This window comes from Mya arenaria, chromosome 9 (genome assembly GCF_026914265.1).
Source record: "Mya arenaria isolate MELC-2E11 chromosome 9, ASM2691426v1".
Taxonomy (NCBI): Eukaryota; Metazoa; Mollusca; class Bivalvia; order Myida; family Myidae; genus Mya; species Mya arenaria.
Window position 1 is genome coordinate 70139013 of NC_069130.1, and position 12766 is coordinate 70151778.

The window sequence follows — 12766 nt, forward strand, 5'->3', positions numbered from 1 at the left end:
ATTTATTAAATGAGTTCACAGCCAGATCACACATAACTCAAGAAAAATGGCTCTTGAAGTGTCAAAATATTACTAAATTAAACTTTCAAACAGTTTGCCCTCCTTACACATACCATATGCAATTCAAGGAATTCCGGTTGTCTGGTTAGCGCAGTGGTGAAATGGCTTATCACCAAGGCGACCTGGGTTTGATTCCCGGCCTGGGCACATGTAAGTTTGGTTTGTGGTCACAAAGCCGGACAAGTGGGTTTTCTCCGGGTACTATGGTTCCCCTCTAAACACAAAACCACACTCTTAGTATAAGTTAGCATAACTCCTCACAATTGGTGTATAATGTTTAAACTAGGGAATTCTAGTTTGCTGTTATTTTGCAGGTTGACCAGGGTGGACTAGGGCTACCAGACAGGGACTTTTACCTCAACAAAACTGTCGGTGAAGACAAGGTTGTATGACTTAATCTAGTTATGCATATAAGTTTATTATAAGCTGGGTGTGTTATTATTCCTACTTGGTCATTTGTTGAAAGGTTACAGAGTAACTGGGTATAAAAAGAGTTTTTCACATGTAAATAGTTTGGTAAACAAAGCAGCATTCCTGTAGGAAAATTGCAAAATTAATAGAATGACATCTCTTCCATGGCAAATGCATTCCTAGTTCATCTGTTTTTCAAAGGTTGAGGTATTTTGATAGACTTGGTGTTGTCAGCATTGGACATAAACTTATCTTGGTCATAACTCAAACAGTGTAAATATATTCAAATGAAACATGGTACACATTGTTGAATTATGCTTCTTTTTTTGACAAATAAAATGCGAAAATCTTTTAACATTGGCCTGTACTCAAAAAAACTTTTAAGATATTCAAGTGCAATTCCGAATGCATGTTGTCATAACTTTGACTTTAAGCATTACATTGTTGAAGAAATGAGATTTTATGAAGACATTTACTGAAAGAATATAATTAAACGCTGACTGGTGATGTTGGTGTATGTCTGCCAATTGTTGGTCCACATGAAGTGGTGTTCACCTTGTCATTTTCTTGGTGAGTAACACTTTCTATGGTCCAGTATCTCTACTCCCAGAAAGATAGGAAGAGATGATGACTGAAGTGTTCGTGTTATTTGTAGCAATTTCTTTCATGGAAATAAACCTTCTAGATATGTGAGACTAAATGTTATAATTCTAGTAACTTAAAAACTGTCAAAAGCCAGTTCTTATGTAGGATTATATTATATGACTTATGTTCCAGTGGTCAAAATTAGCACCAGCCCGCAAGCCCTGCACTGGTAAAAAAAATTTCAGGCTTGCTCAAAATCTGAGTTTTATAAAACAGGGCTTGTTAAAAAATGTAATGTCAAGCAGCAGTAAATGATTTCTAGCTTTTTCAAAAGACTCATTTCAATGACTGGTAGTCTGTAATTTTTATTTGGACAATATGAGACAATTGACCGTTTTTAAACCCAAGATACGCATAAATATTAAAAAGTGTTAATTTCTAGGATAAGCATGTTTCAACATGTTTCAGGTGTTGGTCCTGTAATGACTCTTGAGATAGTGCTGATATAGGGGATGGGGGACTTGATAATTAGAAAAGACCCTATATGGAGAAGAAGTGTTAATACCAGGGATGAGCATGTTTCAATATGTTTCAGGTGTTGACAGCGTACCTTGACTACATGACCCTGGTGGGAGTGTTGTTGGGAGGGGAGAAAAATCAGACGAGAGACTATATGGAGGAAGTCATTGAGTTTGAGATCAGACTTGCTAATGTAAGCAGCATGCTTTATTGTTTCAATTCAATTGTTGTTAGAAATCAAGTAAATTTAAGTGATATTGGGGGGATTTAATCCATACATGTTTTTCTTTCATTGAAATCTAAAAAGAAAAAAATTGTAGTTAATGTCATAGCCCTGTTGTCAGCGGCATGTAGTTTGTTACCTTGACCATAACTCGAAAACAGCTCAAAACATTCAAATGAAACTTGGTACAAATTTTGCCAGAGACAATTTGCGCATGTTAAGCAAGACTCATAACTAAATTATGCCCCTTGTTTGACTGAAAAACAACAACAGACAAGAGTTGATATTCACGAAGCATCTCTCTTGTTCTTTATGTAATCAAATTTGAAAAAAATCAATTTGAATGCGGAAATAAATGAAAAGATTGTGTCCCAATGCTTAAGGCATTATTTGTGATTCATCAGCTGAGGTATAAAAATATTTTATTTGTTTTGAAAACAACAAGTAATAATATTCTTATTTGTGTTTCATTAGATATGATAGATGAACTAGTGGAGTTTCCTGATATTATCATTACCCCGGTATTTTTGTTTCATTTGAAATATTTATAATTGACAACAGTCTGACTATAAAAGTGTGAGACTAAAACGCTTGGATAACAGCCTTCTTTATTTAACAGGCAATTTATAATCTGTTTATGAACAGTCGACTAGTGTAAATTTGGACTCAGACTCGGAAAACAATTTCAAAATTGAAAAAGATAGCATTTTCTTCATTTTTTTCTTACAAAACGTGTTGAAAAATTCAAGTGTTTAAATGCTCTGCAACTTTCACCGTTAATATCTGATAGAATGAGTGTAATAAATTAAGATATTAAATTTTGAATCTTGAGTCTGAACTTAGTTCATTCTCACCACCCCGGCCCTCAGCCCTCACTGGGCACTCACCACCCCGGCCCTCAGCCCTCACTGGGCACTCACCACCCCGGCCCTCAGCCCTCACTGGGCACTCACCACCCCGGCCTTCAGCCCTCACTGGGCACTCACCACCCCGGCCCTCAGCCCTCACTGGGCACTCACCACCCCGGCCCTCAGCCCTCACTGGGCACTCACCACCCCGGCCCTCAGCCCTCACTGGGCACTCACCACCCCGGCCCTCAGCCCTCACTGGGCACTCACCACCCCGGCCCTCAGCCCTCACTGGGCACTCACCACCCTGGCCCTCAGCCCTCACTGGGCACTCACCACCCCGGCCCCCAGCCCTCACTGGGCACTCACCACCCCGGCCCTCAGCCCTCACTGGGCACATATTCAATAATGTTTTGAGATTGATTTTTAGGCTCAGTCTCAGAAATGTAAATTTTTTAAATTTACTGAAAAATCCTGTTAATAATGAGTGACTGACCAATCAGCGATTTGTATCCGCTACAGTGTAGCTTTATACACCCAATGGTGTGTAATATAATCAATAAAATGGTCCACTGAACATATACTTCTATATATCAATATAAAGCTTTCGGGAAGAATGATTTTTTTTTGCTCTGTTATAAGATGGTGTGTAACCTAAATTATACAGTGGAATAGGGGTTTGTATGTATATCATCAGCTTGCTGGGTAGGTGCTCTAAACACAAATTGCACCAATGTAATCCTTTAAGTCCGAAAAAACATGCATTCTTAAGTTTAGAGTTAAGATAAGCCTTGTTCAAGGCAGAGAAATGGACACTAGAAATCACAAAAAGACCCCTTTAGAGTCTTTAAGGGCATGTGCGTCGACCAGGACACGTACAGTAATTGTTTTCATGATCAATACTTTTCTGATACAAGAATGATTGGTTTTGGTGTTGAGTCTAAAACTTAGATGTTAATTACTATTGGCCCAGGGACTGCCATATTCAACTTACGGAGAAACCTGTCTAATACCAGATATATTCAACATATTGTATTGTTGTTGAATTATTTACAGATAACAGTACCAAATGAAGAAAGACGCAATGAAGAAGAGATGTACCACAAGATGTCCCTGGCTGAGGTGCAGACACTCTCCCCGTTTGTAAGTTACCCACACTCTAATGGGTATGAGAGCTTAACATTACAGGAGTATCATTGTTATAGATTGCACTTGATCTATTCCAAACTCTATATAAATATTAATCAATTTTTAATATAATGTGGTTTGGGGTGGTTTAGAGGGTGGTGTCTCCTTCCTCTGTTTAAGAAAACTTCTAACATCATTCTTTAAATCAGACAAAAATCAGGGTTCAACACTGAAACAGAATTCTAGTACTTCAATAGTCCTTTTATATGCCTCAGACTACCTTATTTTTCACCTAGGCAGACATCCATTTAAAAAAAGAGTTGATTTTAGCCATAAATTGAACTTATCTTGGTGTCATAATTTCATCATTTTGTTATATTAAGTAGATATAGGTACAGAAATAATTTTTTTAGCCTCATATTTTTTTTTTCATTATTAGCTATGGTGCCACAATTCCCCAGTTTAAAGAGGGCCTAAACATTGCTTATACATAGCTCTTTTGTTCATTCTTAATTGTAGCCATGTTCCTTATCCAAGCAAGCAAAATATTTCAAGACTTGATTTTTGGTGCACTCACTTCATATGACAGGAATTAACATAAGTTTAATTCCAGCATATAGTAATGGGTGTTCGATTTCTAGCTAGCCCCCATAGTGTGCCCAGGGCATCTTAGTGAATATTTTCATCTTAGTGAAAATTTCGTAATTTTTGACAACGTTTATTTTAAGTACACACTACTTTTCATCAGATTTATTCATGTGCATTTAATGTCTTGCTTATTTTCATATTTTTGGTGTATAAACAGTGTCGTTTTTCTCAAAATTCAAGTTAGAAAAAAGGCAATTTTTGACTATTATATAGTTGAAAATTGTTACTTTAATGTTTATTGAATATGGCCCCATAGGAATACTGAGTCCGATAACAATTAGTGTATTCAAAATATCATATGAAAGAGTGTACCTTTCTTTAAAACAGTTATCATATCTCATACCTGCATGTATCCTTTTTTATACTGTAGTTGCCTAGTTGAGACTTTCCATAAGAGAGCAATTCTGACATTAACAAAGAGTTATGGCTCTTGAAGGGTTCATATTTTTCATAGAAGTTCAAAAATGTTTGCTTTAAATGTTTTGCAGATTGACTGGACACAGCTGATTAACAAGCTACTGGCCGTTGGCAATGTGACTGTTACTTCATCAGAACAAATCAAAGTGTTCATGCCTGATTATCTGCATGATTTATCTGTCCTTGTTTTGGATACTCTTCAGCAAGAAAATGGGAAAAGGTAGGATTAGGAAATATTTTCAATAGTTGGCCCGAAGCAGATATTTTGGTGAAAATGAGTTATTGATTACCTATCATATTGTTATAGTTCAATTTATTTTGAGTGCATCCTTTAAAAGTTTCTGAAAATCCTGTTTACAGAAATATTTAACAGCGCACTTCCATTAAAGACTTTGACAAACTGGATGTAAATTGTTCCATAATGATTGTTGATGTAATGATAATAATCATTTCCCAAAAAATAGACAGCATAATGTAACATGCTGACAAGAGAATGAGCAGATGTACATGTTGTGTTACTGTAAAAATTTAGGCAAAATATTACTGACAAACACAAAGTGAATTTGGTTAAATAGTTTTAATTTTGTTTGGTTTAGGTGTGTCTATATTTTAAAGAAAAATGCCTGTGTCATTGTTGAATGATGGCAAACATAACTCAAAATCTGGTAGAGATGTTCACTGGAAGCTTTGAACACAATCATGTTACCAGTGATAAAAAGTGTGTTGTGCAGCAAGGGACATAACTCTAGCTGAAATAATTATCCTCCTTGATCCATTTGAGAAAAACTCAATCATAGAGATCTGCATACCATGCTACTGTTTAAAGAAAGTCATGGTTATGTCATTGACTTAGTCATCATCAGCATTGTTTATGTTGGCCGTTACTATTGTCTCGATATTGACCTTAAAAAGCAACTTAAAATGTTGAAACCCTGCAGATTTACTGACTAACATGACGATACAATTCCAGAGTGCTACATAACTACATGATGTGGCACGTGGTCAAGTCTTTGACCCTGTACCTGACCGAGGATTACACGGACGCTAGGAACATCCTTACAGAGGCTATCACAGGTAGGTATTTGTAATTGGCATGTTTTCATAGTAAAGATGGCCAGGTTTTGTAAAAGCCATGGTGTTGTTGGCAATATGCTTATATTCAAATGATGCTCCATAAATAAGAAAATCTTTTAAGAAAAACAAACAGAATGTGGGTCGTGGAAAAGCCATGCAGGATAACGTATTTATAAATTGTGGCCTGTTCTGCATATAACAGGGAGGTTTATTCCAGTCCTGAGTCATGGGCTCAAACCTGCTCATGTGGTCTTATTCTCCATCATTTCTTTTAAGTTTATGCTTTTATCTTTTAGCTTGATTGTGACTAAATCTACTTGCATATAGAATCTTGTCCAATATGTTTCCTTGGTAGAAACCAGTAGTCATGTACATTTTTAGAGACCATGAGAAAATTTATGTCAGGTAAGACCATAAGAAAGTACCCCTGATTGGGATCGAACACACAATTTATTTGGTGAGAGGTGGATACCTATACCACTAGACCTCTCCTTCCCTCGTACATTCTTATTTCAGGAACAACTGGTGGTGAGGAGTTATGGCGACACTGTATATCCGATACAGACGAGGTGCTTGGTTTTGCCCTAGGGTCCATGTTTGTGCGGGAAGTCTTCAAGGGGGAGAGTAAACACAAGGTTAGAGGTCGACGGCTCATACATGGAGGGATATTAACTAAATCTAGGGGCTGTATTCATAAAAATTTTGACAGATAATTTGTCAAATATATTTATTTTCACTTCATTCAGGGCGTATTTTGATATCGTTGGTGTAAAAAACATAATCATGGTTAGTTTACCAGTACTTTAAATTTGATTAGTCAGAAAGGCAATTTTTATAAAAGTGTAAAAATTTAACCTTAGTAATGCTTTGTGAGTATGGCCTGAGATGTTCATAATGGTATTTATTTGAAAAATTAGATCACTTGGCTATTTCCAGATATCATTACATGTACGTTTCTTTAAAGGTTTTCTGCCATATTTGGGGTCAAGTTTTATAAGTTCAGTTAGAACTTGAATTTTCGGGTTTTTTGAAATTATCAGTAAATATAATATTCTACAAATCATGGCCAATTGTGTGTGGTCAGGGTTCTAAATCGAATGTATTCATGAGAAGTAAATCCTTAAGGTTGACTGATTTTACCTTATTTTACAGGCTGAAGACATGATAGAAGAAGTGAAGATGGCGTTCAAGAACAACCTGCCCAGTCTTGAATGGATGGATGATGAAACTAGGGCTGCGGCCATAGATAAGGTGTTTCTTATTGTCGTAATATCTCAATTTCATTTTTAACTTGTCGGAAGGGTTGGAGGTGTTAAACTCACTAATGAGGCATGGACCGATAACAGGTCTGATTGGGTATTTTTCTTCACAGGTTTGAACCTTACAAAAGTCTCTTTTTTACAAAAAAAATTAAACAGAGAAATCGATATAAAAGAGCATAAGAAACCAAGTGTACTGATCATATCATGCTAAACTCTTGTGAATATGCAGTCACTGGCATTACCTGACCATAAACTGTCAGTAACAAGATAATAATTAAAATTTGTGGTTTCAGGCGAATGCAGTGATAGACTTGATTGGATTCCCAGAGTACATACTGAACAAAACCCGACTCAATAAAGAGTATAAAGAGGTAAGAAAAGGTCACTTCAGGTGTCCGATGTGCAATTGTGTCATATGTTCATGCCAGGTAAAATCATGATCCCAAAATGTATATGAAAAATAAAATACTCAGTACACACATGATTTACAAAAAATCTTTTTACGAGAAGATTACAAAATAGGTCTTCATGCCAATTTATAAGCTGTAATAAAGATATAAAATACATGTTTTTGGTCATGTTTTTAATTTATTATGATACAGTCACATACAGTCACACACTTTCTGGTCCCCATGCAAATGCTACTACCAAGGTCAACTTAATTTTTAAACAGGCAAACAGCTACTTAAAATTGCTATCACACATCGGAAACATTCAACTATCACACTAGAACCTCCCACTGCACTCTTTGGCTAGTAAATAAAGCAAAGACACTGGCAGGACAGCTACTTTACTTTTCCAGACACTTAGATTTTGTAAATTTCCCCCCAAATCTCCCAATGTCATGGATATATGACACACGTTTAAATCATCAATAAGCAATGACCGTTCAAATGATACTAAAAGTGTATGGAGTCACCAGGCGTTATTACCAATGTCTGAAATGACAAGCTACGGTATTGTGTTCATAAAAGGCTGAATCATGTTGAATCAAAGTCAATACTCAATAACATCTTCGGTATGAGTTGCAGACTCAGTTTGTAAATGTTTTAAAAAATCTATTATGTAACTTATGTACTGTGAAATCATTAATGTTCGTGGGCATGAAATTTCGTGGTTTGCCGAAAAAAAACAATTTCGTGGGTACTGCGATTGTCCTAGATCGTCTGCATAATATCCACGCGCTGGCCCGTGATTTCCGTCTTCTACGTCACTCGGTTTATGACACTCGCTAATGTGGTACGACATGCCAATTAGTGCATATACCCATGTCACTTATCGATTTAATTGGGAATAAGGGGTAATAAAAGAAGATGTACCCTGATCATAAATACAGATAGGGGAAGCCATTGAATGCCAATTAAGAATTTTGCAAACTGAGAAAAGGTGCGTATATTGTCACGTTCGGTGCTTAGTAACCTTCAATATACTAGTAATCGATTAATAATTTTATTAAATAAAAAAATGGAGTATGGACACTCGTCACGCACATCTTGTAAACTTGGAGATTTTCATTAACAGCACACGTTTAAACACGTGCTTGTAACTGTCATTTGCTGCATAAAACACATTTAATTGATTTGGTTCATTATTTGTTAAAGGCACTTATAATATATTAACAGAATAATGATCGTAAGTTATACAGTGAGACAGGTTTTATCACCTCTGTAAAGAATATACTAGAGTATGTACGTAACAAGGCAATTGAAAAAGTGAATAAAGGGTTTATATTTCGTGGGATCTTGAATTCGTGGATCACCCAACCCACGAAAACCACGAACATTAATGCCCCACGAACATTAATGATTTCACAGTAACTTATTTGGCAAATGATGTGTGCCTTATTGTGGAAAAGATTGTTTGTGACAGACTATAACCATCTTCCATTCTATAGTTACATTTTACCATAAAATTGCTTGCTTCTCAAAACAATAGTTGCTATAGGCGAAGATAGTTGGGCTGGTTCGGTACAATAACGACACTATTTCCACTGAACGAATGCTTAATATTTTGATGTAAAACATCATGAATTAATAATCCTTACATTTGTAGTTACATTCAAAACTAGAAATGCTTGCTATTTGGTGATTTAAGCAATGTTTTCATAGCAAAGGTGGTTATTTTAAACCATTACCCATGCTTATTAATATCTTAAATATTTCAAATGGCATGAAATTTCTCACATTTCAGTTGGAGATAAATGCTTCGGAATATTTTCAAAACAACATCAGGAACTTTAAGTTTGAGCTGAGAAGAAACGCAGCTTTACTGAGGGAAGCACCAGAACCATATGTGTAAGTGCTATGTTGTACTATGTGGAAATATGTGGTACTGTCTGTCCTTGCAGCTTCCCTAGATATCTGTCCATTATCAAACTTTCATTGCATTATAGAAGTGAGGATTTGGAAGGTCTCTTACAGTATATTTATAAAGGTAGTTTAAAGTATTTCAAATTAGTTTTTTTAAGTTGCACATTGTTTAATTGTATTTTCTGTTGGATGAACTGTTCATGCAAAATTAACTTTTTGTTTTCATAAGAGCCAATTTTTCCATTCTAGTTGGGATATGACGCCTCCAACTGTAAATGCGTATTACACACCCACCAAGAATGAGATTGTGTTTCCAGCTGGGATATTACAGGCACCGTTTTATAACCAGGACTGGCCAAAGTATGCACATTTTTAACACTTTTTTTATATGAATTGACTTGCCACAAAAATTTGATTGTAGATATATTTTTTTAGCAAAAGAGTTTATCAAATTCAAGGCATGTGCTTTGAAAGACTGTTCTTGTTCTTGGGATTTCAAAATCAAGTGTGGTCTAGTAGTAAAGTTGTCCCCCTCTCTCCCAAGATATGATGGGTTCAAACCACACCAGGGGAACGTTCTCCTGGTCCAGTACAGGTTCTACCCAGGAAATGAATTCAGCTTTCGTCACAATCAACCTTAACGATACAGTATAAACTCAAATTGAATAAATGTGACTTAATGTCATGTTATTTTCGTTAGGTGCAGGTAACACAAATGCAGCATGCATCAATTCATAATAATATCTGGGACTGGTTTAAGAATGGACTTTACTAAATTGCACAAACTAAATCAGCTTACAAAATACATATAGGTTGCAGGTTTGCTCGCTGGTGAAAATGGAGGTATCAGCAGTATAACACTATTTTGACATGAACTATGAACACTACTGTTTGCATTTAAACTTAGCAGAACAAGCTCATCAATCAGTTAAACAAAGCATCGAAGAGACAGTTTCAACCATTCAAAGATTTTCGTTTGCATTTTTGTGAGAGTAATTAAATCCTTTGGTTTAATTGACCAGTTTAAGTGGCCATGGCCGTTCAATGCAAAACCTTGAAATGCTTAGTTTATTTGCAAACAGTGGCACCATTCAAGTTTGCTTTAATGGTATTTTTTGTGTTTTTCTTGAAAAATCATGTCCCTTATAACAGGATCCAGCTGAGCTCACAGAGTTTGTCTTGGTTTAAACTTTGTTTCTTTTACAACTATTTTGAAGGAATTTATATTAACTTATGCCTATTCACTCTCAATGGCACAATGTGCTCCTCGGAGTGTGGTGTTAACTTTGTCTTGGTGTAATTTTTTCCTTGTAAAGATGTTTTTAAAGAAAAATGTTTTAACGATAATAATGAAAAACTGTGTTTTGGTTAATAAAATCAAATTTAAGTAAGTAATTTGGCAAAATGTAATATCATATTGATATCCTTTACAGATATTTTAAGGAATTATGGCCTTGGAGCCTTTTCAAAAAAGATTTTAGTCAATTTTAATCCAAAGTTAAAAATATGTCATTATTACATTATTGTTAAATATTTGTGTGATTACAGAATTGAATATAAGCCAGCATTGAAGATGAACACAAAAACGAGGAAATAAAAACATTTGATGTATTGCAGTTAGTGACATTCATACAGATCTAAAATTTTGAAGTTATGACTTAAATCGTTTATTGAAATTGCTGCACTCAGTTTTAAGTATTTTAAGCGGGATGATGATATAAATTGCTTCCGTTTACATTAATAAAACATTGAATAATCAATGTGGAGGAAGTCCAAATATTTAGGAAAATAACTTGCATGAAAATTAAAGCTGTTTACAATATTTAAGGATAAAATTCAGAGTTTTTATGCCCCCGAAGGTGGGCGTATTAAAATCGCACCGTCCGTCCGGCTCTGTAACTTTCCCTTGTATGGACAGATTTTAAAATAACTTGCCACATGTGTTCCACATACCAAGACGACGTGTGGCGTGCAAGACTCATGTCCCTACCTCAAAGGTCAAGGTCACACTTAGTGTTTATTCACAATGGAGTGCTGCATATAAGGACATAGAGTATAGGTTGTCGTGTCCGGGCTGTAACTTTCTCTTGTATGGACAGATTTTAAAATAACTTGCCACATGTGTACCACATACCAAGACGAAGTGTCGCCTGCAAGACCCGTGTCCCTACCTCAAAGGTCAAGGTCACACTTAGTGTTTATTCACAATGGAGTGCTGCATATAAGGACATAGAGTATAGGTTGTCGTGTCCGGGCTGTAACTTTCCCTTGTATGGACAGATTTTAAAATAACTTGCCACATGTGTTCCACATACCAAGACGACGTGTAGTGTGTAAGACCCGTGTCCCTACCTCAAAGGTCAAGGTCACACTTAGTGTTTATTCACAATGGAGTGCTGCATATAAGGACATAGAGTATAGGTTGTTGTGTCTGGGCTGTAACTTTCTCTTGTATGGACAGATTTTAAAATAACTTGCCACATGTGTTCCACATACCAAGACGACGTGTCGCCTGCAAGACCCGTGTCCCTACCTCACAGGTCAAGGTCACACTTAGTGTTTATTCACAATGGAGTGCTGCATATAAGAGCATAGAGTATAGGTTGTCGTGTCTGGGCTGTAACTTTCCCTTGTATGGATAGATTTTAAAATAACTTGCCACATGTGTTCCACATACCAAGACAACGTGTCGTGTGCAAGACCCATGTCCCTACCTCTAAGGTGAAAGATACACTAAGTGTTTATTCACAAGGGAATTCTCAATATAAGGACATAACAGTGTAGGTTGTCAAGTATGGGTGGTATTTTTTTATGTTCAGAGGCAATTTAAAATAACTTGCCATATGTATTTGACACGTAAAGGCAAGATCAACTTTTCATGTACTGACCTTGTTCGTAGGTCAATGTCACATTTGGGGGCATTTGTCACATACTGTGACAGCTCTTGTTTTAATAGTTTAACTTTTTTTCTCTGAAAATCCTTCGAAGTTTTAATGCAAGACAATTTTGAAAGATGAAACTAACTCTTATATTGATGTTTGACTTTTGCTTTTATTATTGCCGCGTGGTTAGGTCACTAAATTTTGGTGCAATGGGCGTGGTTATGGGTCATGAGCTTACTCATGGCTTTGACGATCAAGGTAACGGCATGCTGCCATGCAACTATACTAGCTTGTAACCATGGTGTTTGTGATGACTAGCTGTGAAAACACAAGTTCAAATCATATCTATACAAAATCTTTATAATGTTGTTGTGCTTGTTGTTGTTGTTGTTACCTGGCA

General features: G+C 36.1%; 1 protein-coding gene across 5 annotated transcripts in view; it reads left to right on the forward strand.

The window, feature by feature from the left end:
* LOC128246465 (endothelin-converting enzyme homolog) overlaps nt 1-12766 on the forward strand; it is a 52182-nt gene that overhangs the window by 28431 nt on the left and 10985 nt on the right. For all 5 annotated transcript variants that reach the window (XM_052964682.1, XM_052964677.1, XM_052964679.1 and 2 more), the window contains 11 exons: nt 375-443; nt 1652-1768; nt 3703-3789; nt 4911-5059; nt 5810-5913; nt 6430-6548; nt 7066-7164; nt 7469-7546; nt 9366-9469; nt 9734-9844; nt 12557-12624. In XM_052964682.1, the coding sequence (XP_052820642.1) occupies nt 375-443; nt 1652-1768; nt 3703-3789; nt 4911-5059; nt 5810-5913; nt 6430-6548; nt 7066-7164; nt 7469-7546; nt 9366-9469; nt 9734-9844; nt 12557-12624 (1105 nt within the window). The remainder of the gene's footprint in view (nt 1-374; nt 444-1651; nt 1769-3702; nt 3790-4910; nt 5060-5809; nt 5914-6429; nt 6549-7065; nt 7165-7468; nt 7547-9365; nt 9470-9733; nt 9845-12556; nt 12625-12766) is intronic.